Source organism: Pongo abelii, chromosome 2 (genome assembly GCF_028885655.2).
Source record: "Pongo abelii isolate AG06213 chromosome 2, NHGRI_mPonAbe1-v2.0_pri, whole genome shotgun sequence".
NCBI classification, from domain to species: domain Eukaryota; kingdom Metazoa; phylum Chordata; class Mammalia; order Primates; family Hominidae; genus Pongo; species Pongo abelii.
Window position 1 is genome coordinate 106,513,547 of NC_085928.1, and position 23,501 is coordinate 106,537,047.

Genomic DNA, 23,501 nt, shown 5'->3' on the forward strand with positions numbered 1-23,501 from the left:
GGTTCCTTTTTAGAGCATAATTGCAATACCATTAACAAACACACACCGATTCCCTAGTACCAAATATCCAGTCAGTATTCAATTCACCAGTTATCTCATAATTAGAAAAAAAAACAAAAACTAGCTTGTTAGAATTAGAATCTAAATTTATTTTAATCCATAGATTCTTCTATAGGGGATATATATATAATACAGTTTGGATTTTACTTGTGTTTTAAAGATGCCAGAGATTTAACTGTGCTCATAGCCAGAGGGGGAGAAATGAGGAGAGAAGGAATGAAAAATTAAGTCTAGGAGGTTGGAGGACTGGGTGGCAAGAAGGTGATAAAGGGCATGTTTGCATAAGTGCTGTCCTTGGAAAGGAGAATCACGTGTATTTTGCATATTCTCTGGTTTAGCATTTTCCCCAAATTAAAAAGAAATAAAAATGGGGGATTATATTTTTCTCATAAATAGGAAGGAAAGAAGTAATGATGGGCTCTGATGTAGATAAATTTATGGTAGAGGAAACAGCAGTCATATAATATCATTATAAAGTAAAATACTATATTTTGGATGGAGTGAGCTGGAAAAGAAAGTATGTATAACAGACTGTGGAGAATGAGAAAGGAAGTTGCATGGGGACACATTTTTTTTGTTTGTTTGTTTTTGTTTTTGAGAAAGAGTTTTGCTCTCTTGCCCAGGCTGGAGTGCAGTGACGTGATCTCGGCTCACTGCAACCTCCGCCTCCCGGATTCAAGCCATTCTTCTGCCTCAGCCTCCTGATTAGCTGGAATTACAGGCGTGTGCCACCACGCCCAGCTAATTTTTGTATTTTTAGTAGAGACGGGGTTTCACCATGTTGGTCAGGCTGTTCTTGATCTCCTGACCTTGTGATCCTCCTGCCTCAGCCTCCCAAAGTGCTGAGATTACAGGTGTGAGCCACCACGCCTTGCCAGGGACACATGTTTTTATAGGAAGTTGTGTAGAGAGATGTGTTTATAGGAACAAGTACATTCAGTATGATAATAAATCAAGTGTTGTAGGAGGTAGAATACTGAAAATATTCAGTATTCTGAATTTACAGTATTTTGAGTTTACAGCTCAGCTACTGCCAGTTTAGCCTGTGTTATGGTCTCAGGGTAGCATCCTTCACCTATGGCCACTCTGAGACACATCCAGCAGAATTTCTGGTTGAAGCAAAACAAGTGTGCCATGTGATCTTAAAGTTATCTCCTTCCTGCTGGAGATTTCCTTCAAATGCCTTGGTGTTTTCAAATATTGTTAGAGGGCTAAACTCAGAGTCTTCCCAACATTGTAGGGATGTCAAATATCATTAATTTATTTTTGTTTTTTTAATTGAGATGGGTTTGAAGCCTTTTTTTGGGGGGAGGGGGGACAGAGTCCTGTTTTGTTGCCTAGGCTGGAATGCAGTGCGCGATCTGGGCTCACTGCACCCTCTGCCTCCCGAGTTCAAGCAATTTTCCTGCCTCAGTCTCCTCAATGGCTGTGATTACAGACATGCACCATCACGCCTGGCTAATTTTTGTATTTTTAGTAGAGATGGGGTTTCACCACGTTGGTCAGACTGGTCTTGAACTCTTGGCCTCATGTCATCTGTGGGCCTCAGCCTCCCAAAGTGCTGGGATTACAGGCATGAGCCACTGCACCCGGCCTAAAATATTATTTTAAATCAAGAAGGGTTAGTGGGCTTTTTGCTAATTTAATACAGTGGAGAAAGACGCTAATATAGTTGGATATGAACATTTGGATCTATTTAATTATAAAAAATGGAGTCGGCTGAAAATCTGAGAAAGGAGTAGGCTTTCTCCTGTCACTTTTTTTATTGAAATATTTTTATTTTGAAAGTTTTTTTTCTTTTGTGTTTTTGGAGACAGGGTCTTGGTCTGTTGCCCAGGAGTGCAGTGGTTCTATCATAGCTCACTGCAATCTTGAAATCCTGGCTCAAGCAATCCTCCCACCTCAGCCTCCAAAGTAACTGGGACGACAGGTGTGCACTACCATGCCTGGCTAATTTTTTAAATTTTTTTGTAGAGGTTGGGGTCTTGCTACGTTGCCCAAGCTGGTCTCCAATGCCTGGGCTCAGGCGATCCTCCTGCCTCCACCTCCCAAAGTACGATGATTACAGGTGTGAACCGCCATGCCCAGCTTATTTTGAAATAATTTCAAATTTATAGAAAAGTTGAAAGAACTTTATACATTTTTCCAGATTCAACAATCAATACAATTTTACCACAACTATTTTAGCATTCTGTAAGATATGTATGTATATGAATATATTTTCCTTGTCACCTTTGTTTTATCTAATAATCTAAGATGTTCTCACATGCGTTACTTACAATGTCAACAGTAATTGGTATCCCTGTGTGCGTGAAAAAAATAAATAAATAACAAAAACAGTGGTGATTGTCAGGGCACAGTGGCATGTACCTGTAGTCCCTGCTACATGGGAGGCTGATGTGGGAGGATCACTTGAGGCCAGGAGCTCAGTCAAGGCTGCAGTGAGCTATAATTATGCCTGTGAATAGCTACTGCACTCCAGCCTAGGCAACAAAGTGAGACCCCATCTCTAAAAATAAATAGAAAAAAAAGTTTTTAATTTAAAAAAAACTGTCAATAGTAAATGAAAATACCACATTCAGACATTTTTCCCTTTCTTTTCTGTGAAGCACCTTTGCCAGCATTAATTTTTCTTAATTTTTATTGTTATGCCATTTTAACGTCTTTATGATTAAGTTTAGCTCTTAATGAGATACTATGTTGTGTATTTTTTCATTTCTCACATGGCTAAGCTTCTATCCCAAAAGCATAATGAAGCCTAAACTTTGTCTTGGATTTCTTGACTTTCTGCAGGGAGTGGGGAGAGGGAAGAACGGGGCTGGAGGAGGCTACAAGAGTGAGCCTGCACTGGAGTATATAGGGATTTGGACTAACAGACTTCTAAAACTGCAAAGGAGTTTAGAGACCAAATTCTAGCACAGCCCTTAGTAAAGACCCCCAAAGAGCTTGTGTTTATGAGGGTTATATCTATTTATCAAACTAAAACTGGAGAAACCTGAAAAATACTTATCTCATTTTAAAAAGTAATAATAAACAATATTTTTATTGAGAAGTATAGTTTCAAAAATGAAGGAGATTAGTAAGGACAGTGGTAGCATTTTTGCCTTTCTTTTTTTTTTTTTTTTTTTGAGATAGAGTCTTGCCCTGTTGCCCAGGCTGGAGTGCAATGGCACGATCTCGGCTCATTGCAGCCTCTGCCTCCTGGGTTCAAACAGTTCTCCTGCCTCAACCTCCTGAGTAGCTGGGATTACAGGCACACGCCACCATGCCCAGTTTTTTTTTTTTTTATTTTTAGTAGAGACAGTGTTTTATCATGTTAGCCAGGCTGGTCTCGAACTCCTGACCTCTTGATCCGCCCGCCTCGGCCTCCCAAAGTGCTGGGATTACAGGCGTGAGCCACCGAGCCCAGCCGTGGTTTTGCTTTTAAAAATCTTTTTAATGTCTGTCGTAATAGAACACAGCTGTATTTTTATATCTGCCTCTGCATTCAGTCTGTCACAATATGTTGTTTGGGTTGCAGTATATGAAGAAAATCCATTTCACACAAATATGTAGTTAGGAGGAGGAATATTTTGACAGATTTTTTTCCAGGTAACTATGGATATTCTTATTTGATCTGACATCAAAACTTCACAAATGGTAGTTTCTTTTCTTCTTCTTCTTTTTTTTTTTTTTTGTAGGGATAGGGTCATAGGGTCTCATTATGTTGCCCAGGCTGATCTCAAATTCCTGGGCTCTGGCCAGGCGCTGTAATCCCAGGACTTTGGGAGGCCGAGGCGGGTGGATCACCTGAGGTCAGAAGTTTGAGACCAGCTTGGCCAGCATGGTAAAACCCCGTCTCTACTAAAAATACAAAAAATTAGCCAGGTGTGGTGGTGGCTGCCTGTAATCCCAGCTACCTGGGAGGCTGAGGCAGGAGAGTTGCTTGAACCCAGGAGGTAGAGGTTACAGTGAGCCGAGATTGCACCATTGCACTCCAGCCTGGGCAACAAGAGCAAAACTCTGTCTCCAAAAATGAAAAAAAAATTCCTGGGCTCAAGCAGTTCTCCCACCTCAGCCTCCCAAAGTGCTGTGGTTTACAGGGGTGAACTACTGCACCCAGCCAAGTGGTAGTTTCTTGAACTACCATGGGGAATCTGAAACCATGTCAATGAACTTTTTGTATTGTTATTTAAAATCCATCAGTCTATCTTGCACTTGGAATGGATCATATGTGACAGAATTAGTCTAGTTTTGAGGTGTAGATATGCTAGTTGTTTAATTAGTACTTTAAATGTTTATCCATATGACTTTTCTGTTAAATGTCTTCAATTTCACAGAGATAGAAAACTGGCCCCTGTCCTTCCCCATTCTACTTTTATAGGAGAATCAAAGTCTCTAGGGATGGCCAGTGGTAGGGGTAAGGATTGTTTCTGCTGCATTATGTAAATTGCTTCTTGTTTCGAATTTCATTTTCCATAGTTTTACTGAAATAGACTCTCTGGATAGATTGCAGTTATGCTAAAAAAATTTATTCTGAAGGCTGTTGTTTCTATAGGGGAGTTTGCCTGCTTCTGCTGTGTAGTTTTAAGAACAAAATCTAGGTCAGCAGTATTGAATAAAGATGTGGGAGTGAGCCTCTGGTCAAACATGCTGCTTAATAATACTGATGGCAGGGGACTGGTGATTCTGAACTTTCCTGTTGAGATAGCTGCTCCAGGCTGTGCTGCACCCTGTGGAAGGGAATAACCAGCAAAATTCTGCATCTTAAAACCAGATTTGGGCCAGGTGTGGTGGCTCACACCTATAATCGCAGCATTTTGGGAGGCCAAGGCGGGTGGCTCACCTGAGGTCAGGAGTTTGAGACCAGCCTGACCAACATGGTGAAACCTCGTCTCTACTAAAAATACAAAAATTAGCCAGGCACAGTGGTGCACACCTGTAATCCCAGCTACTTGAGAGGCTGAGGCAGGAGAATTGCTTGAACCTGGGAGGTTGCAGTGAGTGGAGATCGTGCCACTGCACTCCAGCCTAGGCAACAGAGTGAGACTCCGCCTCAAAAAATTTAAAAAAAAAAAAGGAGAAAAAAGAAAACAAAACAAAAAAAAACAGACTTTCATTCTCCTTCTCCAGGAGGGGTGAGGAAAATGTACCCATTTCTCTGGTTAAAAACTATTTTTTGATCAAGAGGTGGTTGTTTAAGAAAAAAAACAAAAACTGTATTTCTTTACAGTTGCTTACCATGAGTAAGAAATATAAGCAGAATCACAGTTTTAAATGTTTATTTTAGAAATGATAGGCTGTTGTTTAAATTATTTTGGAATTCCTTATGCTTTTTTTAAAAAAAACATTATGTCACCAACCTTATGCTCTTTATAATAAATGCAAATCACTTTCCAAGAAGTTTGGTGTATAGTGTGAATTTAACTTACATCATTCAGCCCAAATAATGATCTCGTGATAATTTGATAGCAACTTATTTATTGAATACTATTCTGTCTCATGCAGTGAGCTAGGCATTGTGAGGAAATAAAAGTAGTAAAAGCACAGTATTTTCTTTTTAAACATTAATGAATTCACTTACTAACATGTGAAATAATGAAAATTTTAATGATAAATAGAATACTTAAAGACTTTTTAATTTTTTTTTAAAAAGACTAACAGGAAAACATGTGCTTAAGGACTAAATTCTTTCCTAGTAACAGTAAATGGTGAAAGAGCTAAGTAGTGGAAAGTGAGCATTAAAGTCATCAGAGAGGTTCTGTGGAAGCTATGAGGCCCAAGTGGTGGCTTTGGAATTGGATCAGGGAGGAGACATTTCAAGCAGGGGATCAGTGATCTCAGGAGCAAAGGCACAGGGGCAGAGTGGAGCACAGGCTCTAGCAGGAGCCATGAGGGGACAGCCTACTTACTGCATAACTTTCCTGTTGGAGTAGTAGGGAACAAGCCTGGGATGGGTTCATTTGATGGGTGAGGAAGGCTATTAGATTAGCATCTAACGTTTGCCGTAATAATGTTTTGTGTTGTTGAAGCCCTAAACACATTGTCTTTATAAGCTTTGAAATAGATGGGTAGGTGCACCTTCTCTAAATAGGATGTGACTTGAAGATTGGTAGAATGTTCTTTACTTAACCATAATTTTAGAACTGAACAAGTATCCTTAGAGGTCATTACTGTGACTAAGAGAGATGAAAGGGCTGTCCCAAATTTACATGGTTAGCCTGTGGCAAAGCCAGGGTTAAGAACTCAAATATGGGCCTGGTGTGGTGGCTCATGCATGTAATCCTAGCACTTTGGGAGGTCAAATCAGGAGGACTGCTTGAGCCCAGGTGTTCAACGCCAGCCTGGGCAATGATGGAGACCCCGTCTCTACCCCCAAAATAATAATAATAATAAATTAGAAGGGCGTAGTGGCACACATATGTGTCCTTAGCTACTGGGGAAGCTGAGAGGGGAGGATTGCTTGAGCCCAGGAAGTTGAGGCCGCAGTGAGCTGTGATTGTGCCACTACACCTGGGAGACAGACCTTGTCTCAATTAACAGTTCCCTTTTTTTCCCGCTTTTGAGACAGAATCTCGCTCTGTCGCCCAGGCGGAGTGCAGTAGCACAGTCTCGGCTCACTGCAACCTCCACCTCCCAGGTTCAAGCAATTCTCCTGTCTCAGCCTCCTGAGTATCTAGGATTACAGGTGTGCGCCACCATCCTTGGCTAATTTTTGTATTTTTAGTAGAGACAGCGTTTCATCATGTTGGCCAGGCTGGTCTCTAACTCCTGACCTCAAGTGATCTGCCTGCCTCTGTCTTCCCAAAGTGCTGGGATTACAGGCATGAGCCACCACACGCAGCAGAGATCTTGTCTCAATAAAATAAAAGTAAGAACTCAAATATGTCTGCTGGTGCCCAGCTGCTCTCTCCCTCCTTTCCCTCTATAGATTTTTTAGAATATTTAATAATAATAATAATAAAAGAAGAAAAATGGTCAGGTGCAGTGGTTCATGCCTGTAATCCCAGCACTTTGGGAGACTGAGGTGGGTGGATCACCTGAGGTCAGGAGTTCGAGACCATCCTGGCCAACGTGGTGAAACCTCATCTCTACTAAAAATACAAAAATTAGCCGGGCGTGGTGGCAGGCGCCTGTAATCCCAGCTACTCAGGAGGCTGAGGCAGGAGAATCGCTTGAACCCGGGAGGCAGAGGTTGCAGTGAGCTGAGATTGTGCCATCGCACTCCAGCCTGGGGGACAAGAGTGAGACTTCGTCTCAAAAAAAAAAAAAAAAAAAAAAAGAAGAAAAAGGAAAAGCTGTTCTTGAAGGTAGCCAAAGGTTCTGAGATTGATTCCTAGCTTCAACCGGAGAACATCAGAGACATCTTTCTCCTATAATGTTCTGATTAATTTCACTGCAGTAATCCAGAATGGGGTTGTTTTATTACATTTGTGTTTTGTGATTCAAGAACTAAGACAAATATATTAATCCTATGAAAAAACATTGCTTTTAATATTTTTACTAATTTAAAAAGGCGTTTATCCAAGTTTCATCACCTTTTCTTCCCCTCTGCTCAGTGTATATGCCACTTGTGAACCTTCCCGAGAATGCTGTGGTTTGTTCTTTGATTCATTGTCATTTTTCTGGCTTAGACAAGTAACAGGTACTTTCATCTAATTAAATGACCAAGTATTTCATCTGTCTAATAACTGCTGAGTCTTATTTGTAAGTTATGTTTTACCAGATTTTTGAGAATTATAAAGATGAATGGATAAGTCAAAAGTCTCAGAATTAATTTTAAAATTAAAATGGGCTTCAGAAATTATGTAGCACAATTTTTTTTTTTTAATTCTGGGTGAGTAGTGTAGCTCTAACAGTCTTAAGGTCACACCTAAAGTTAAGTGGCAGAGTCAAGATTAGAACCTGGATCTCCTGATTCTGTTTTCTTTCTTTTCTTTTCTTTTTTTTTTTGAGACGGAGTTTCACTCTTGTCACCCAAGCTGGAGTGCAATGGCGTGATCTTGGCTAACTGCAACCTCCACCTCCCGGGTTCAAGCAGTTCTCTTGCCTCAGCCTCCTGAGTAGCTGGGATTACAGGAGCCCGCCACCATGCCTGGCTAATTTTATATTTTTAGTAGAGATGGGGTTTCTCCATGTTGGCCAGGCTGGTCTTGAACTCTTGACCTCAGGTGATCTGCCTACCTTGGCCTCCCAAAGTGTTGGGATTACAGGCGCCAGCCACCGTGCCTGGGCTCCCGATTCTGTTTTCTAGTTCTGTTTTCCTCCTTTAGCATATTTCTTTTTGGTTTAGATTGCTTTTCTGTCCTGTGAAGAAACTTTGTTTTTAGAGATTTCCTCAATGTTACGCGTGCCATTATAAGAACTAGGCATTGTATATTTGTATATTTTGTTGCCTGCCTGTAGCTAGATTTTTTTTTTTTTAACATATAAGGGTTTTAGGATAATACCTGATCCATAAGTCTCTCTTTTCTCCTCCCCCTTTTTTGTTTTCTTTTTTTTTGAGACAGAGTTTTGCTCTGTTTTCCAGGCTGGAGTACAGTGACGTGACCTCAAGTCACTGCAACCTCTGCCTCCCAGGTTCAAGCAATTCTGCCTCAGCCTCCCGAGTAGCTGGGATTACAGATGCCTACCACCACACCCGGCTAATTTTTTGTTTTCTTAGTAGAGACGGGTTTTCACCACGTTGGTCAGGCTGGTGCCAAACTTCTGGCCTCAAGTGATCCCCACCTCGGCCTCTCAAAGTACTAGGATTACAGGTGTGAGCCACCGTGCCTGGACTCTTTCTCTCCTTTTCTCCTTCTTTGTCTCTCTCCCACCCTCCTCTTTCTCCCCTTATTTCCTCCCTACACCTTCTTTGGCTTCATTCTTAGGCAGTGTCTTTCAGGGTTGAGAAAGATGGCCACTGGCAGCTATATTCTTAATTTTATATTCTTATATAAAATTCTTAATTTTTTTGAGGTATATTCCTAACTTTTTTTTTTTTTTTTTTTTTTTTTTGAGACTAAGTCTCGCTATGTCACTGCAGCTGGAGTGCAGTTGTGTGATCTCGGCTCACTGCAGCCTCTGCCTCCCGGGTTCAAGCAATTCTCCTGTCTCAGCCTCCTGAGTAGCTGGGACTATAGACATACGCCACCACACCCCCGGCTAATTTTTGTATTTTTAGTAGAGACGGGGTTTCACCATATTGGTCAGGCTGGTCTCGAACTCGTGACCTTAGGTAATCCACCCGTCTCAGCCTCCCAAAGTGCTGGGATTACAGGTGTGAGCCACCACGCCCGGCCAGCTCAGGTATATTCTTATGGTTCAATATCTAAAATGTCTGTATATCAGGTTTCTCCAAAAGGGCTTTGGGCCTGCTTGAATCACAAGTCTACTTCTTCGGTGGGGAAAGCAAAACACCAGGACCAAATAGAGGAATGGGATGGTTCCTAGGGGTGGGTTTCCCTTTAGAAGTCTTAAGGTCTTCTGGTGCCCAGCTGCTCTCTCTGCCCTTTATGAAGAACTGCTGTCCTTCATAAATATGTTTCATCCAAAGTGATATGCTCTTGGTTTTCCCATTCTTGCCCATGGCCCTAACTTCTATTTTGCTTGCTGTGTGTCTTCCCCACTTTGTCTCTTTCTCTGTTTCCCAGCTTCATTTAGTTACATCCTTCTATCTTCCTAGATTCAATTAAGTTCTAGTCTCCTACAGGAAGATCCTAGATCATCCCACGACTGTGTTGTGTGACTGTTTCTTTAAACTCCTATAAGTAGCACTTACTGCATTGTAGACACTTATCCTACATAAACCATAATGGTTATTGTAGGATTAGCAATAATTTAGCATGTTTCTCATAATTTTCTAAGCACTTTCACATACCTTAGCCTTATGAAGTAGGTATTAGTTATGAAAATTAAAGCTTGCAGAAGTTTGCATCATTGGGCATGTCTTAAACTCTCAACTGGACTAATTCTTGCTTCTGTGTTTTCATAGTGCCTAAGCATAGGGTAATGGTGGTGAGCAGGACATTTCACCATTTGGTTTACTGCTGAATCATTAATGCCTGGAGTAGCAATTGACAGTAGGTGCTTAAATTGGTAAATGAATTATCTGGACAAATGTGGCATGGTTTAAACTTTAGAGGTTTGGATTAGGTGATCCTCTAGGTTCCTTTCACTTTAAAGTTCTGAGGTTACCACTGGGGGGAAAAAAAGACAAGGAAAGAGCTGAGTGTGTGAAATAGAAGGAGTCACTGATTCATTTGTTAGTAATATGTAAATTATGAGCCGCACTAATATTGTTTATAAGAAAGCAGACTGGGCCAGGCACGGTGGCCTGTAATCCCAGCACTTTGAGAGGCCAAGATGGGTGTACTCCTTGAGCCCAGAAGTTCAAGACCAGCCTGGGTAACATGGTGAAATCCTGTCTCTACCAAAAATACAAAAATTAGCCGAGTGTGGTGGCACATGCTTGTAGTCCCAGTACTCAAGAAGCTGAGGTGGGAGGATCATTTGAGCCTGGGAGACGGAGTTTAGGGTGAGCTGAGATCAAGTCACTGGATTCCAGCCTGGGAGACAAAGGGAGACGCTGTCTCAAAACTGTATGCCATCAGTATACAGCAAATACTAGAAGGTATTGAAAGGGTAGAAATTTGACCGGGGAAAAGTAGGGTTCAAAACCCTAATCGCTTTTTTAAAAAAATTATTTAATATGTTGTGGTGCTGTTGATTCAGTGCTGCCTGGTCACCACCAGTAGATTAGCTCTTGCTGTCCTGTCCCTCTCTTTACCCAGTGCCTGAGTCTGTTGCTTTAGTCAGCCTTGAGATTTCTTCTCCAGCAGTGTTTAAAAACAAGTATGTGTGACCTATGTAAAATTGGCCTTACATATCTGCTGAAATGGTGATGAATACATACATAGAGTACAGAAAATTAAACTACATAATTAACCCAATTTCACCACATTCAGCCCTGGGTAACCTATTTGTGTTGACATCCCATTTAAAGTTGGCTTTTGGGGCCAGATGCAGTGACACATGCCTGTAATCCCAGCACTTTGGGAGGCTGAGGCAGGCAGATCACTTGGGTTCAGGAGTTTGAGACCAGCCTGGCCAACATGATAAAACCCTGTCTTTACTAAAAATACAAAAAATTAGCCGGGCGTGGTGGCAGGCGCCTGTAGTCCCAGCTACTTGGGAGGCTGAGGCAGGAGAATGGTGTGAACCCGGGAGGCAGATCTTGCAGTGAGCCCAGATCGCACCACTGCACTCCAGCCTGGGTGACAGAGCGAGACTCTGTCTCAAAAAAAAAAAAAAAAAAAAAAAAAGCCGGGCAGGGTGGCATATGCCAGTAGTCCCAGCTACTTGGCAGGCTGAGGTGAGAGGATCGCTTGAGCCAGGGAGGTCGAGGCTGCAGTGAGCTATGATCGCACTACCGCACTCCAGCTTGGGTGACAGAGTGAGACCCTGTCTCAAAAAAAAGAAAGAAAAAAACTTTATTGAGGTGTAATTTACATACCCAAAAATTTACCTGTTGTAAGTGTGGAAGTAAATGATTCTTATTAAAATTACGGAGTAGAAATGATTCTTAGTAATGTTATGGAGTTGTGCAACCATCACTGTAATCCATCGTTAGAACATTTTTTTATTACCCTAAAAGTTTCCTTGAGCCCATTTACAAAGCCAGTCCCTATTCTGACCTACAGTTTCAGGTGACCATTGATCTGCTTCCTGTTATAGTTCTGTATGTTCTAGAAATTTCATATAAATGGAATCATACAGTATATATTCTTTGGTGTCTTGCTTTCCTCACTTAGCATAATGCTTTTGAGATTCTTCTCTACAAAAATTTAAAAAAATTAGCCAGGCGTGGTGGCGTGCACCTGTAGTCCCAGCTACTCTTGAGGCTGAGGCAGGAAGATCTCTTGAGCCCAGGAGTTTAAGGTTGCAGTGAGCTGTGATCATGCCACTGCACTCCAGCCTGAGCAACAAAGCAGGACTGTCTCAAAAATAAAAACAAAAAAAGATAGCCAAGCACGGTGGTGTACACCTGTGGTCTCAGCTATAGGTGTCTCTTGCAGAGGCAAGAGGATTACTTGAGCCCAGGAGTTTGAGGCTGCAAGGCAGTATGATTGCACCTGTGAATAGCCGCTGCACTCTAATAGTCTGGGCAACATAATGAGACCCCACCTCTAAAAGTAAAGTAGAAATTAAAAATGGATACAGGACTTAGGCAGACACGTCTCCAAAGAAAACATACAAATGCCAGATGAACACATGAAAAAATGCTCAACATCATTAGTCATTAGAGTAGTCCAAATCAAAACCACAATAAGATGTCACTTCTTACCACATCTAGGGTGACTACGATAAAAAAAGATAACAACATGTTGGTGAAGATGTGAAGAAATTGGAGTCCTCATGTATTGTTGTTGGGATTGTAAAATGATGCAGCCATTTTGGAAAACAGCAGTGTCTCAAAATATTAAACATAAAGTTGCTTTATGACCCAGCAGTTCTACTCCTAGGGATATATCCAAGATAATTGAAACATGTTCCCACAAAAACCTGTACATGAATGTTCATAGCAGCATTATTCACAATATCCAAAAAGTAGAAACAACCAAATGTCAACTGATGAATGGATAAACAAAGTGTGGTGGATCTACACAGTGGAATGTTATTTGGCTATAAAAAGGAATAAAGTTCAGTTACCATACTACAGCATGGATGAACCTTGAAAACATTGTGCCAAATGAAAGAGGTCAGTCACAAAAGATGACATATTGTGTAGCTTCATTTATATGAAATATCTAGATTAGGCAAATCCTTGGGAACAAAAAGTAGACGAGTGGTTACCAAGGGGTAGGGAAAAGTGGGAAAGGAGAAAAGATATGGGATTTCTTTTTTGGAGTGAAGAAAATGTTCTGAAGTTAGATAGTGGTGATGGTTGTATAACTGTGTATATGCTAAAAAACCTTTGAACTCTACTTTAAAAGGGTGAATTTTGTGAATTATACTCAATAAAGCTGTTATTTAAAAAATAAAAAGAGGCTGGTCCAAAGGTAGTGAGTTATCTCAATTGTTCACAGTCAGTTACAGATTGAACTCCATGTTCCACTCTTTCCCTGCTTCTCACTGTTGTACTTGACTAGTCTTTAAAAATATAGATAGAGCCAGGCACAGTGGCTCAAGCCTGTAATCCTAGGACTTGAGAAGGTTGAGATCAGAGAACTGCTTGAGCCCAGAAGTTGGAGACCAGCCTGGGCAACATAATGAGACCCTGTCTCTAAAAAAAAAAAAAAAAAAAAAAAAAAAAAAAAAAATTGTTTAAATTAGGCAGGTGTGGTGGCAAGCACCTATATTTGTAGCTACTTGGGAGGCTGAGGTGAAAGGATTGCATGAGCTTGGGAAGTTGAGGCTGCAGTCAGCCATGATCCACACTGCTGCATTCCAGCCTGGATGACAGAGCAAGACCCTGTCTCAACAACAAAAAAAGAGCACCTTTGAGAAAAACAAAAATAAATAAATAAAAGGAAACCACCAAACTACCATTTTACACATTCTCAAAATTGCTCCTGTCAGTCTTTTTGTACAGCCTTTTTTTTAAAATAGGGCCTTTTTCTGTCACCAAGGCAGTAGTAGTGTGATCACAGGTGACTGCAGCCTCGACTTCCCAGGCTCAAGCAATCTTCCTGCTTTAGCATCCTGAGTAGCTGAAACTACAGGCACTCGTCACCATGCTTGGCTAATTTTTTTTTGTATGTTTTTGTAGAGACAGGGTCTCACTGTGTTGCCCAGGCTGGTCTCAAACTCCTGGGCTCAGGTGATCTTCTTGCCTCAGCCTCCCGAAGTACTGGGATTACAGGCATGAACCATTGTGCCTGGCCTGATAACAGCCATTTCAGTGGTTTTGTAGTAGGATCTCATTGTAGTTTTAATTTGCATTTCCCTAGGGACTGATGAGCTTCATTCATGTGCATATTACGCATTATATATTTTCTTTGGTAAAATGTCTATTGAAATATTTAGCCAATTTTTTTTTTTTTTTTTGAGACAGGATCTCGCTCTGTCACCCAGGCCGGAGTGCAGTGGTGTGATCTCCGCTCACTGCAAGCTCTGCCTACCAGGTTCACGCCATTCTCCTGCCTCAGCCTCCTGAGTAGCTGGGACTACAGGCATCCTCCACCATGCCCGGCTAAATTTTTTTTTGTATTTTTAGTAGACAGGGTTTCACTGTGTTACCCAGGATGGTCTCGATTTCCTGACCTCGTGATCTGCCCACCTTGGCCTCCCAAAGTGCTGGGGTTATAGGCGTGAGCCACTGCGCCTGGCCATCAAGTTTTAAATTGAGTTGTTTATCTTATAATTGTATTGTGAGAGATTATAATCTCTTCTACATACAAATCTTTTATCAGATTTATGATTTGCAGATATTTCTCGAAGTCTATGACTTCTCTTTTCATTTTCTTTAATAGTACCTTTGTTGTTGTCTTTTGTTTTTTTGCTTGGTTTTGTTTTTTGAGACGCAGTCTCACTCTGTTGCCCCAGGCTGCAGTACAGTGAGGCAATGTCAGCTCACTGCAACCTTTGCCTCCCAGGCTCAGGCGATTCTCCTGCCTCAGCCTCCCGAGTAGCTGGGACTGCAGGCGCACGCCACCAGGCCCAGCTAATTTTTGTATTTTTTAGTAGAGACGGGGTGTCGCCCTGTTGGCCAGGCTGGTCTTGAATTCCTGACTTCAGGTGATCCACCCACCTCGGCCTCCCAAAGTGCTGGGATTACAGGCGTGAGCCACCGTGCCTGGCCGTTTAATAGTATCTTTGAAAAGCAAAAGTTTTAAATTTTCATGATGTCCCATTTATATATTTTGTCTCTTACAGATCGTGCTTTTGGTGACATGTCTAAGAAATCTTTGCCTAATCCAAAGTCACAAAGATTTTCTCCTGTTTATAAGTTTTTTTAGTTTTAACTCTTACATTAGGTCTTTGTCTTATCTTTTTTTTTTTTTTTTTTTTTTGCATAATAAGTTAGCAAGTGAGCTACGTTAGGTCTTTGATCTGTTTCGAGTTAACTTTTACGTATGTTATGTGGTAAGTGTCCAGTTGTTTCTGTATCATTTGTTGAAAAAAAAAATTTTTTTCTGGGTTGAATATAATTATGTTGAATTATATTATGTTTGTAGATAGCCAGTTGACCCTAACTTTGTATGTTTCTTTCTGAACCTGTTCTGTTCCATTTATCTAAGTGTGTTGTCAATACCACACTGAGTTGGTACAGTCTTGCTCTGTCACCCAGGCTGCAGTGCAGTGGCACAATCTTGGCTCACTGCAACCTTCCGACTCCCAGGTTCAAGTGATTCTCGTGCCTCAGCCTCCTGAGTAGCCAGAATTACAGGCATGCACCACCATGCCCAGCTAATTTTTGTATTTTTGCTAGAGACAGGGTTTCACCATGTTGGTCAGGCTGGTCTCGAACTCCTGACCTCAAAGTGATCCTCCTGCCTCAGCCTCCCAAAGTGTTGGGATTACAGGTGGTGAGCCACTTCTCCCGGCCTGAGTTGGTACGTTTATAATAACTTTTGAAATCAGGTTGTGTAAGCCCTTCAACTGTTTTTCTTCAAAATTGTTTTGGCTTTTCTAGGTTTTTTGCATTTTTATATAAATTATGGAATGAGCTTATTTTGTAATTTCCTCAATATATTCGTCATTTTCAGGATTGCCATCTTAACAGTATTGAATCTGTCATTCCTGAACATGTTATACCTTTCCACTTATTTAGGCTGGCTTTTTTTTTTTTTTAATTCCAGCTCCCTGAAATTGTTGCTTTTGACAGTTTTATCTTTGTTCTTTCATGTGGAGAAATCACTACCCTCTTCGTGCCTGCATAACCTAGAAGTCACTCTGTAGTGTTTTTTTAACCTTAATGACCTACTTTATTTCCTTCTATCTTAAAATTTTTTTTAGTGACGGAGTCTTGCTATGTTGCCCAGGTTGGAGTGCAGTAGCTATTCACAGGTGCGATCATAGTGCACTACAGCCTCAAACTCCTGGGTTCAGGTAATCCTGTCTCAGTCTCCCAAGTAAATGGGGCTACCGATGCACCATTGCACCCAGCTCCTTTTATCTTTCAATTAAAAGAAAAAAGTTTTCTTGTAAGACACTAGCTAGATAGGATTTTTTTATATTGTACTAGCTGTAATACTTTGTAGAAATTCCACTGTAGTGGAGGAGAAAACTGTAATATCTTGTAACTTTTGTTTTGTGTCTCTATATTAAGGGTCTCCAACTGAATTCCTTGAAGAGAAAATGGCCTACCAGGAATACCCAAATAGCCAGAACTGGCCAGAAGATACCAACTTTTGTTTCCAACCTGAGCAAGTGGTCAATCCTATCCAGACTGGTAAGTGCTGGCTTGCTCGTGACTACTAAATGTGTGCTATGACATAAATGTGAAAAAGCTACAACCACCATTCAGATGAAAATATTTTAGCTTAAGTATAGATCACAAAGTACAACCTTAGCATTGGTTTGTCCCTTTCTCTTCTTCATTTATCCTTTCCTTTGAGACAGTTAATGCCCTCTAGTTCCCTGTTCTTCAAAACCTATTTTAAATACATTATCTGAAATTCATATACACTGAAGATTAGAGGATCCATAGTACCTTAGAACCTTAATTCTTCCAGAAGGAATTATTATGGTAATGTTAAACCAGGCTGTTTTGTGCCAGGCACAGTGCTAGAGCCTTTATATACACATTATCGGTATTTCTTACCTAACTCTGCCAAATATATGTATCCTTTTTTGACAGAAGAGAAAGCTGATTCATACCCACTTTCTATAAAATTAAAAACAGGCCGGGTGTGGTGGCTTACGCCTGTAATCCCAACACTTTGGGAGGCCAAAGTGGGCGGATCACCTGAGTTCGAGAGTTCGAGACGAGCCTGACCAACATGGATAAACCCTGTCTCTACTAAAAATACAAAATTAGGCAGGTGTGGTGGCATATGTCTGTAATCCCAGCTACTCAGGAGGCTGAGGCAGGAGAGAGAATTGCTTGAACCTGGGAGGCGGAGGTTGCAGTGAGCCGAGATCGCGCCACTGCACCCCGGCCTGGGCAACAAGAGCGAAACTCCATCTCAAAAAAAAAAAAAAAAAAAAAAAAAAAAAAGCCTATCTGTAGTAGCCCAGAGCTAGAGTTGGTAGGAAGAATGAGTTCCAAAAGAGCCTCAAAGGAATAGCTTTGGTACTTCCCTGTTAGCCAGGTTGAGAGCTCAAGTTATGTTTCCACTTAAATAAGGCTTCTTTTTTGACATCTAACATATAAGATGCTCATCATTTGTTTCAAATAACCTAGTATGTGATGTTCTGTACCATTTGTCAGTTATTGGCTTTCCTAGATACAAAGTAATTTGGCGGGGGGGGGGGGGGGGGGAAGAAAAAGCTATATTGAGATATAATTCTTTTTTCTTTTTTTGAGACAGAGTTTCGCTCTGTCACCCAGGCTGGAGTGCAGTGGCGCAATCTCAGCTTACTGCAACCTCTGCCTCCTGAGTTCAGGCGATTCTCCTGCCTCAGCCTCCCGTATAGCTGGAATTACAGGTGCCCACCACACCCAACTAATTGTTTATATTTTTAGTAGAGACAAGGTTTCACCATGTTGACCAGGCTGATCTCAAACTCCTGACCTCAGATGATCTGTCCACCTCAGCCTCCCAAAGTGCTGGGATTACAGGTGTGAGCCACTGCGCCTGGCCAATAATTCATGATACCATACAGTTTACCCATTTAAAGTATATAATTTGGCCAGATTCAGTGACTTGTGCCTGTAATCCCAGCACTTTGTGAGGCATAGGTGGGATGATCACTTGAGGCCAAGAGTTTGAGACCAGCCTGAACAACATAATGAGATTCTGTCTCTACAAAAAATTTTAAAAGTTAGCTGGTTGTGGCAGCACATGCCTGTAGTCCTAGCTACTCGGGAGGCTGGGGTGGGGGAATCACTTGAGTCTGCCACTTCAAAGCTGCAGTTACCTAGGATCGTGCTGCTGTACTCTAGCGTGGGCAACACAGCAAGACCCTGTCCCTGATAGATGTGTAGACAGACAGACAGATAGGTAGAGTAGATAGAGTAGATAAATAGAGTAACTTAGGCCAGGCGTGGTGGCTCACACCTGTAATCCCAGCACTTTGGGAGGCCGAGGCGGGTGGATCACCTGAGGTCAGGAGTTCGAGGCCAGCCCGGCCAACATGGTGAAACCTCGTCTCTACTAAAAATAAAAAAATCAGCCGGGCATGGTGGCGGGCGCCTGTAATCCCAGCTACTTGGGAGGCTGAGTTTGGAGGATCGTTTGAGCCCGGGAGGCAGAGGTTGCAGTGAGCCGAGACTGTCCCACTGAACTCCAGCTTGGGTGACAGAGCCAGACCCTGTCTTAATAAAATAAAATAAATAAAATAGAGTAACTGAATTCCACTGAATTGGCCGGGCGTGGTGGCTCACACCTGTAATCCCAGCACTTTGGGAGGCTGAGGCGGGCAGATCACCTGAGGTCAGGAGTTCGAGACCAGCCTGGCCAACATGGTGAAACCCCATCTCTACTAAAAATACAAAAAAATAGCCAGGCATGGTGGTGCGCACCTGTAATCCCAGCTACTCGGGAGGCTAAGGCAGGAGAATCACTTGAGCCCGGGAGGTGGAGGTTGCAGTGAGCCAAGATCGTGCCATTGTACTCCAGCTTGGGCAACGAGCGAAACTCTGTCTCCAAAAAAATTCCGCTGAATTGTACTCTATCTACTTATCTATTTGTCTATTTATGGTTATAACCATAACCAGATTCAATTTTAGAACACTTTTATTACCACAAAAAGAAACTGTGTACCTTTTAAATATCACCCCCATCTCCCTATCCACTGCAACCCTAAGCAACTACCAATTTGCTTTTTGTCTCTATAAATTTGCTTAGATTGGACATTTTATATAAAGGGAATCATATAAAGTGGTTTCTTTGTGACTGCTTTTTTTCACTTAGCATAATGTTTTGAGGAGTCCTGCATTTTGTGGCATGTATCAGTACTTTCGTTATGGACACGTAATATTCCATTGTATGGCTGTACCATATTTTGTTCATTATTTTATTTTTTTGAGACAGAATCTCCCTCCGTCGCCCAGGCTGGAGTGTAGTGGCACAATCTGGGCTCATTGCAGCCTTGACCGCCCAAGCTCAAATGATAAATAAATAAATAATTTAAATCAGGAAGAAGAGGAGCCAGCAAGGGTAACAAAGGAATGACCAATTTTGAGTAGGAAAAAAAATTCAGTGGAGTTTAATTTCCTGAAAGTTGAGTGTGGTAGTCAGCTGCCAAGATGGCTCCCAATGATCCCTGCCTCCTGGTATTGATACCCTTGTGTAGTCACCTCCCATGTGGTACTAGGTTTGGTCTGTGTGATCGTAGAATAGATGGCAGAAATAATAGTGTGTCATTTCTAAGATTAAATTACAGAAAATATCATAGCTTTAGCCGGGCGCTGTGGCTCAACGCCTGTAATCCCAGCACTTTGGGAGGCTGAGGCAGGTGGATCACGAGGTCAAGAGATGGAGACCATCCTGGCCAACATGGTGAAACCCTGTCTCTCCTAAAAATACAAAAAATTAGCCAGGTGTGGTGGCGGGTGCCTGTAGTCCCAGCTACTTGGGAGGCTGAGGCAGGAGAATTGCTTGAACCCGGGAGGCAGAGGTTGCAGTAAGCTGAGATCACGCCACTGCACTCCAGCCTGGGCGACAGAGCGAGACTCCATCTCAAAAAAAAAATATCGTAGCTTCCATCTTGATCACTCTGGGTTTACTCATCATGAGGAAAGCCAGCTGATATAGAGAGGCACACATTGGAGAGGAGCAGAGGCCTCCATTCAACGGCCGTGTAAGCCATCTTAACAGGCAGGTTCTGCAGCCCCAGTCAAGTCTTCAGATCACCACAGCCCCTGGCCAACCGCTGGACTGCAACCTTGTGAGAAACCCTAGTCATGGAGCTGGGGGAGAAATAGGTTCTGGGGCACATTTTGAAGGTCAAGGGCAATGGATTTTCTGATGGGTTGGCTGTGGTGTGTGAAAAAGAGGAGGTCCAGGATGACTCCAAGGTGTTTTGCAAAAAACATAGAAGGATAGAATGCCATTAGAGATGGAAAGACTATATAATGAGTAGATTTGGAAACATGCTACATAAAGTCTGAAAATAAGGGGAGAGGTCTAGAGGTCTTGAGATATAAATTCAGGTGTCATCAACCTATAGATGGAATTTTAAATTGTGGGATTAGAGGAGAGGGAATGTAGAGAGAGAAAAGGTTTGTCCTCCTCCTCATAACCACTCAGTTCTTTAGTTCTCAGCTTAAATACTTATCAAGCAAAGATCTCCCTTGACTTGAACCAAAATATATCCTGTGGCTAAATGTTCCCATCCCTGACCTTGTACATCTTTGGGTTTTTTAGAGCATACTGGGTCTGCCATGTGGTAGGCACCCAGTAAAAAATTAATGACTAAATGACAGAACTCTGTAAGAATCATCTATTTTTACATGTAATTTAGCAAGCTCCCATCTTAAGGTGCAAACCATCCAGAATTTACTCTGTTTGATGCTTTAAGAATCTTTTTTTCCCTCAAGGGAAGTGTGAAAGGCAGAGCAAGCAGCAAGCTACCCCAAACCATATAGAACTGGGAAGAAGCAATGTTTATCATCTCTCTCATATTCTATCTCCCCTACTTTTCTTTTTTTTAATTTTGTTCTGTTTTTATTATTTATTTTGAGATGGAGTTTCACTCTGTCACTCAGGCTGTAGCTCAGTGGTATAACCACAGCTCACCACAGACTCAACCTCCCCAGGCTCAAGTGATCCTCCCACCTCAGCCTTCTGAGTAGCTGGGACTGCAGGCATGCGCCACCATGCCTGGCTAATTTTTCCGTTTTTTGAAAATAACGGTGTTTTTTTTTAAAAAAAAAAAAAAAAAAAAACAGGCTGTGTTTTTTGTTTTTAAAGATGGGAGGTCTCGCTGTGTTGCCCAGACAGGAGTGCAGTGACTATTCAGTCGCCATATCATAGTGCACTGCAGCCTTGAACCCCTGGGCTCAAGAAGATCCTCCCACCTCAGCCTCTCAAGTAGCTGGAGTGTGTGCCACTTTTCCAGGCTCCCATGGTTTTCTGAAGAAGAAGCCTCAACAAGTTTCCCAATATTGCCTTCTGCTTGTTCACACTTCCCGATGCAGTGGTCTCCCCTAATCCTGAAATTTCTTACAAAAAGAGGGTGGTATAGCTGCCTCAGAGCCAAGAAAATGAACATTCTCTCAAGGCCTGGGCTTTTATGCAGCTGTCTCTGACAATTGAAGTGTCTTAAGGGAGGGATGTGTTAGTGTCCCTCAGGAACTAGTTGGAAATGCAGATTCTCAGGAACCAGCAATCTTTATTTTAACAAGCCTTCAGGATGATTAAGATAATAAGATAAATTCCAAGAAGGCCTCTTCAGAAAGTGGAACCCTTGTTTAGCCTGAACAGCTTTGCTTTTTTTTCTTTTATCTTTTTTTTTTTTTTTTTTTTTTTGAGACAGTCTCACTCTATCGCCCAGGCTGGAGTGCAGTGGCGCCATCTCGGCTCACTGCAACCTCCGCCTCCCGGGTTCAAGCGATTTTCCTGCCTCAGCCTCCCGGGTAGCTGGGACTACCGGCACGTGCCACCACGCCTGACTAATTTTTTTTATATTTTTAGTAGAGATGGGGTTTCACTCTATTAGCTAGGATGGTCTCAATCTCCTGACCTTGTGATCCGCCTGCCTCGGCCTCCCAAAGTGCTGGGATTACAGGCATGAACCACCATGCCCGGCCCTGCTTTTTTTTCATGTACAAAATCACAAAGAGTTTACCTGATGTTTTGAGTGCTTTTATTCATGCCAGCTCCTGAGTCAAGAGTTTATTTCTTCTGTTAGGATAACAATTGTTTATCTTGTCCCATTCAGACAGTTTTGAAATGCAGTTTTCTTCATCATGTCCACATGAGGTGAAAAATTACTTGTTGGTTTTTTTTTAAGCTTCTTAATGGCTCTGTCTTTTTAAAAAGTAACTTAAAATGAATGTTATATAAATATATATTGAAAATTTAGTTTTCTCTATACTTTAACCTCTTAGAGTGTTCGTTATACAGTTGAGCATTAGTTGCCCTTTTTGTTTTATACATTTGTTGGCTATCTGATGTACATAACCAAATCTTAGAGGAGGGATTATTTATTATTAACTCATAACAAATGAATTAGTGAATATTGATTCTCTACCATGTGCAGTCACATATGATTTCAGTTTACTTACTGTTGACAACTCATCTATATTCATCATAGGATAATAAGAAATATTGGCCGGGCACGGTGGCTCACGCCTGTAATCCTAACACTTTGGGAGGCCGAGGTGGGCAAATCACTTGAGATCAGGAGTTTGAGACCAGCCTGGCCAACATGGAGAAACCCTGTCTCTACAAAAAAATACAAAAATTAGCCAGGCATGGTGGCGAGCACCTGTAATCCCAGCTACTTAAGAGGCTGAGGCAGGAGAATTGCTTGAACCTGGGAGGTGGAGGTTGCAGTGAACCAAGATGGCACCACTGCACTCCAGCCTTAGCAAGACTCCGCCTCAGAAAAAAAAAAAAAGAAATATTAATCTTCCTAGTTGCATTCACCAGGAATGAGTTTTGGATTTCTTCTATATTCCAGATCCCTTTAAGATGTACCATGATGATGACCTGGCAGATTTGGTCTTTCCTTCCAGTGCAACAGCTGATACTTCAATATTTGCAGGACAAAATGATCCCTTGAAAGACAGTTACGGTATGGCTTCTCCAAATGGATTTATTCTGTAGGGAAGGAGAAAAATTTTTTTCTTTACTCATCTTTGGTTCACTGACTAGGGCTCTGTGACAAAAGATTGATTAACAAGAAAAAAGAGACCAAAGTTTAAAATGTGAATTTAATATGTACATGAGAGGTACCTAGAGAATGAGTAACTCCACAAGAGGTGGCTTTAGAATTCCACCTTATATAGCTTCTTCAATAAAGAATGTTAAAATTTTTTTTTTGAGAAGTGAGAAGATGAAGGAAAAGACTTTTGAGTCTCTAGGGGCCGTAAATTATGGGAGACAGGTAAATGGTAGGTAAAAGCTAGTTAGTAAAGGTTGCTATGTAGATTCCTATGGTGCCATCTCCAGGCTAATAATAGCCTTCAGCTTAAAAAAGTCCTTATGCCAAAGTAACATATTTTGGGGTGGCATATTCTGGTGTCCTTTAGTTATTTAATGCCAAACAATCAACATGGCCTTTCACACATCACCTTTGAAGTTAACCATTAAGAAAAGTCAGATTTAGGGGCTGTGGGTGTGACAAGGCTCTCTTTGGATTAATCAAAGGAGACAATTCACAGATTCACAGTTGGGCTGTAATCTCCCCTTTTTTTTGAGACA

The 23,501-nt window shown here is 41.7% G+C and overlaps 1 protein-coding gene across 47 annotated transcripts in view; it reads left to right on the plus strand.

The window, feature by feature from the left end:
• MAP4 (microtubule associated protein 4) overlaps positions 1 to 23,501 on the plus strand; it is a 228,772-nt gene that overhangs the window by 136,372 nt on the left and 68,899 nt on the right. For 41 of the 47 annotated variants that reach the window (XM_054550401.2, XM_054550373.1, XM_054550374.1 and 38 more), the window contains 2 exon segments: positions 16,295 to 16,417; positions 22,759 to 22,872. In XM_054550401.2, coding sequence (XP_054406376.1) covers positions 16,295 to 16,417; positions 22,759 to 22,872 — 237 coding nt within the window. 47 annotated transcript variants of the gene reach the window in all.